This window comes from Austrofundulus limnaeus, unplaced genomic scaffold (genome assembly GCF_001266775.1).
Source record: "Austrofundulus limnaeus strain Quisiro unplaced genomic scaffold, Austrofundulus_limnaeus-1.0 Scaffold173, whole genome shotgun sequence".
NCBI lineage: Eukaryota > Metazoa > Chordata > Actinopteri > Cyprinodontiformes > Rivulidae > Austrofundulus > Austrofundulus limnaeus.
The window spans coordinates 283,632-288,787 of NW_013952575.1; the positions used below are offsets into that span (position 1 = coordinate 283,632).

A 5,156-nucleotide genomic window follows, 5' to 3' on the forward strand; every position below is an offset into this window, starting at 1 on the left:
CACACACACACACACACACACAGTCCCCAAACACACATGCAAACATTTGAATCTAAATGAAATAATAGATATTTGTAGGCAATGAATCAAGCAGTGGCTACTACAGTCCCTCCAGGTATTGGTTGCAGATGTCTGAAAGAGAAGAGAAAATGAAAAACTTCATTATTTTCACTACAAATATTTAAATGTGTAGTGACAATAAGTAAATAGTGTTTTTAATAAATAGTTGAACTTTTTTTTATTTAAATGTTCTACTTACTGTATGGTTAATGATTAAACAAGGCAGGGAAAAAAAAGGAAAGTGAACACCAAGACAACAGCTTGATTTATACTAAGCAAGACATTCAAAACTTTGTTGTCATTGCCGAATTTGCATTAAAAAGAGGACAACCTCTTGTCTTTGCACTGACTCCAACAACTGATGCTGCGTACAAGCTCATGGCAGAACGTTTGCTATTTGCTGTATTCATAACTGATGTATAATTTGCAGGCGCTGGATTTCAGCATTTTACTAAATTGTTATTACCTTCAAATGAGTTAGTTAGAACAACCCTTTTACACATTTGTTATGAAGSTACATTTCAAAATGTCAGCTTCAAATTCACTTTAGAAACCTGAAAGAAAGCTTCTGCAACACAGAATGAACTATTATAATAAACAGACAAAGTTGTTTACCATGTGAGGTGATATAAATGGTAGCTCCATAGACACTGGTTCAAATAACCACTATGGAAGTCTAAAAGAAAGAAGAAGAAGGAAAAAATAAAAACATAGCAAAGTAACAAGTTAGGTTTAAAATTGTGTAAGGTAAATGGCTTCTGCACTTTTTTTATTGCAGCTGTAAACCTGCACATGTAAATGAGATTTCATTAAAAAATGTGAAATACCATTGAACAGAACAAAACAAAAYRATTTTTAAATTAATTCTTAAGGACAATATACTAGTTATGTACTAACGCAAACAAAACTGTCAGTGCCATGATCTGTATTCTAGATTTACAAAATATTGTGTTTAAATACATGAGGCTTTGTTATTCTGATTGTCAATTCTTACAAAGTTTGTTTTCTGGGGATTCATGAAAACAATGTCCTTATTTCAGTAAAATTAGTTGACCTGTTGTTCGACTGAAATGTGCAAAAGAACATGTAGTTTGAGAGCTGTATGTCAATGCTCAGCCATGACAACGAAAATTACAATTACTATTACAATTACATTGCAAGTAGATTATTAACTCTGGCTTAAAGAGCTAATTGTAAGAATGCAGTTTTTATACTATTGTTTTCCTGTTTTGATTCTGTTCTGTTTTTGCAGTCTAACTACTTCTGCATACTTTAGTGATACTTTAGTCATTTATGTATCACAACATTCAGCACATTAACAATGCATTTTTTTTGCAGAAAATGCAGTTTCTCAAGTTACAGTCAGTGTTAAAATAGTCAGTATGGGATTGAATGATAAAAATGCTATTTGGATTTGCTGTTTGCAGATTTGCAGATTCCAGGACAGATGCTGCATACAAATATAAAACCACTGCAAATCAAACAAAATTTGCCTTCTGTTAGCTCTCTTTCGATACTGGAGCTAGTTTAGCTTAGTTTAGGTGAACATTTAGAGTTTTACGCAGAGATTTCTTACTTAGTTCCCTCCTCTGCAACAGCTTCAGGCTCCAGTTTCCCCTCCTCCTCCATCTTTTCCTCTGAAATCAGTTCTTGTTTCCGGTGTCGGCGAAGACATTTCACCACCACCATGGAGAGGATGAGTAAGGCCAACGCTCCACCCACTGATGCCCCGATCGCAACAGCAATGGTTGAATCTCTCGGAGGGGGTACTGAATAGCGGAGAGGAGAGGGTTAATTATATTGTAGACAAAGCATGGAGACAAGTGCAGTGCTGGCTAAAAGCTCTGCTGGGCTTGATTAAACAGAGAGGAAGGAAAGGAAAGGAAAGTGCTGCTGAGCAAGCCTCGTATGTGTTTCTGAGTTAATGTAAATGTATAAGAGAGCAAGAAAACTACTAAAGACCAAGTTCAACCTCTTGCTGGTAATCAATAAAAGAAAAAGCTGACTCATCTCAGAATCACATATACATACTGCTGCAACCGATAATTTGTTTGTGATGATGTAAAAATACAAGCACATCTTAAAAAGGCTAAAAAATATATGTCAACATTTTTAAATTACTCATGCACACAGAAAAAGTAAGTTTCAGTCGACTTGAATTTCTCATGCAAATTAAAAAAATAACAATAACAATAATAATAATAATAATAATAATAATAATAATAATAATAATAATAATAATAATAATAATAATAATAATAATAATAATAATAATAATAATAATAATAATAATAAATATTACAAATTTACAACTTTAAACTCTGGAAGTCACATGTCACTCTTATCAACAAGTTCAGAGTCCTAAAAATTTAGTCCTGCATCTTTTTTTTGTAAAGTTAGCAAATTACAGAGAAAATAAAAAATCACATTTGTTTTCTTTACAGAGATCATCTCACAAAATCAAAATGGTATTCAAAGAAATCATTCCTGAGTTCTTGGGTTATATCTCAAAGTCAAACAAGAACAAAGTAAAAATCTTGAAAACAAGACTATAACTTAGATTATTCTGTTTTGTATTTGCAGAGAGAAGTGCTAACATCTTACATTCTGTGACAACATTGAACCGAATGATGCCATTTCCTTGGATACGGTCTGGGGGGTTTTTCACATAGCAGTGGTATATCCCCTCATCCTCCAGCTGAACATCTGATATGGTGATGGACAAGTCATTCTTTTCCAGGTTTCCAGAAAACACAACTCTGTCCCCAAATCGGTTCGAAGGCAGTGCCTGCATTCTTTTTCGATTGTAATGCATAAACTATGTAAAAAAAAAATAGAAGGGGTTTACAACTGTCTTGGTTTTTTGAACTGATCGTTTGGTGTATTAAGTCATATTAATAACAGCCAAGATACCTTCTCTTCTGTGTCGTTGTGGGTTTCCTGGTAAGTCCAGTTCATGCCAAACTTTGTGAGGTCAATCTTATAGCAMGAAGTAAATGTGCAGGAGATTGTGACAGTTGTTCCATTAAGTGCATTAATCTGACTGGCCACCAGTACATCCATGCTTGAACAACCTGGAAAAAAAATAGAACAGTTTGGAAACCACTGACACAAGGCAAATCTTTGATCGAAAGTTCAATTGTAGGAAACAATTGTAATTTTTTTATGGTACAGAGGGAAGCAAGAATTCACATTATTTTGTATGTTATGAACCAACTATAACTTGAAAAGACATTTTACGTTACAACCTCGCACCAAGAATCGATGACAGCCCCCTAAACAAAACATACGCATTAGGAAATTTATTGATAAACCGTTAATGAAAATTATATGCAGTGTAACCAAACTTTTACTTTGGGTTATTTCATCCTTTGTTAATTAGAAAGACATTGCCTTTTTTTTTTTTTTTTACAATAACAGCAATCATGTTCTTTAGATGTTAGGTAATCTTAAGTTTGTCAAGTATTTCAACTAATTAACACTGTGGCCAAACGTTTCCAAGCCACTCACCATGTCCTCGGCAATCAAAGTAAATAAATGTTAGGGTTTCATGGGTTTCCTCTGTCCTGGAAACTTTTTTTTCTTTCAGCCTAGGCTACACCCCACCCCACCCCCTACCATTCTCTCTCCCTCACCCACCTCAGACTGCATCCTCCCTCAGTACTGATGTGTGTGTGGGTGTGTGTGTGTGTGTGTAATGGAACTCTGCACCAATCTCTCCTCTGCAGTCGAGTGTTTCTGGCTCCCTTCCCACTGCTGCTGCACCACTCCACAGGCCTACATCACTGCACCACACACACACACACAGTAAAACACGGACACACACACTTGTACTTTCCACATCGACACCTACTTAAAATATACATTTATACATAGTTTACTCCCACCCTTAAAATGTTTCCTATACAGTCCAGCAAAGTGCAGAACATCACCTGCTTCAGACTTTTCTCTCCCACACCGACGTGTACACACACCCTTCCTCAAGGCCTGCATTGTCAGCAGTTAGCTCACCCCCTCTAGCTTCACTATGTCAATGTCATCCCCTGCAAACTAACCTATCAGTACACACAGCTCCCAGCGATGCATTTAAGCCAACGCCTCTGTCACTGTCACTTCTGTCTCAGACACATCGAGGCACCACAGACATATGTGCCTTTCTCACAATCAGTTGTGTCCAGACACATAAAGCATGAGAAACAGTTTGGAATGGACTCCAGCTGACTCAGCAGTCCTGTGGCTATAGTGAGAAAGGGAGAGAAATGCAGAGAGTTGCTAACAGATGAAATACTGCAGTGAAGCACGGTCATGTGACTCCATCCTCTCTTTGCCCCTCCCTCTTTCCTCTCCCCATCTTTGTCCACCTCCCTGGCATCCGTTCACACCTCTCAACAAGAAGCTCTAGTGCTTAAACTGTATCACCTCTGCATCACCTCACCCCTACATCTGAACTATTCTCTTATAAAGCAAGTTAAAAGTGGCAAAAAAGTTATCTGGAAACAGCTCTTCTACTATGTATTTACATAATAACTAGATTTGATCAATTCACAAAACCCTAATTACATTGGTAAATAGTGCCCACGCAGCCTCTTTAGATTCAAAGAATAACAAGTGTCAACCCTGTCTTATAAAACTTGTATTACACGGGAACATCAAAAATGACTTTTTGTCTGTCATGTGCAAAAATCACAATATGTAAGGCGTTCTTCGGGATTTGCACCTTGRCATTCCTGCCACTGAAACATTTCCACCAGGACAAAATTCTCTAGTGTCAGTATGAAAGATTTTGCAGCTGGTTAGACCTAACCAGCTGTCTATGTGTGGCAGGGCAAGAAGCAGGTGTTTAAAGACTTCAGGAGCTGATTTAGTATGGGTCTTCTAGATCAGTGTTTCCCAAAGTTGGGGTCGGGAGCCAAAGTGGGGTCGCGAAACATCAAGGTGGGGTCCTGAAAAGACTTTCTGAATTAATTACATTTTTTCCCTAGTTGTTACAAAGGAGTGAAGTTAGTACATTTAAAATGGATAAATGTAGTATAAAAATATTGTTTATATGCCCATGTTTTGTTGACCTGATACAAATGTTTATCATCCAAAAATAG

At 36.8% G+C, this 5,156-nt stretch overlaps 1 protein-coding gene across 2 annotated transcripts in view; it reads right to left on the minus strand.

Annotated features, from left to right (window-relative positions):
- Positions 1–6: 6 nt before the first annotated feature.
- Positions 7–5,156, minus strand: part of scn2b (sodium channel, voltage-gated, type II, beta) — a 16,872-nt gene continuing 11,722 nt past the window's right edge. Inside the window, exons 2-6 of one of the 2 annotated variants that reach the window (XR_001310962.1) lie at positions 2,974–3,134; positions 2,665–2,878; positions 1,637–1,829; positions 676–736; positions 7–132 (exon numbers count right to left, since the gene is read on the minus strand). Coding sequence is in view for 1 of the 2 variants with exons in the window: in XM_014017612.1 (XP_013873066.1) it covers positions 727–736; positions 1,637–1,829; positions 2,665–2,878; positions 2,974–3,134 (578 nt within the window). In the remaining variant the exon portion in view is untranslated. Of the gene's footprint in view, positions 133–184; positions 737–1,636; positions 1,830–2,664; positions 2,879–2,973; positions 3,135–5,156 lie in introns of those variants that run through there. The other variant, XM_014017612.1, reaches the window with a different exon arrangement.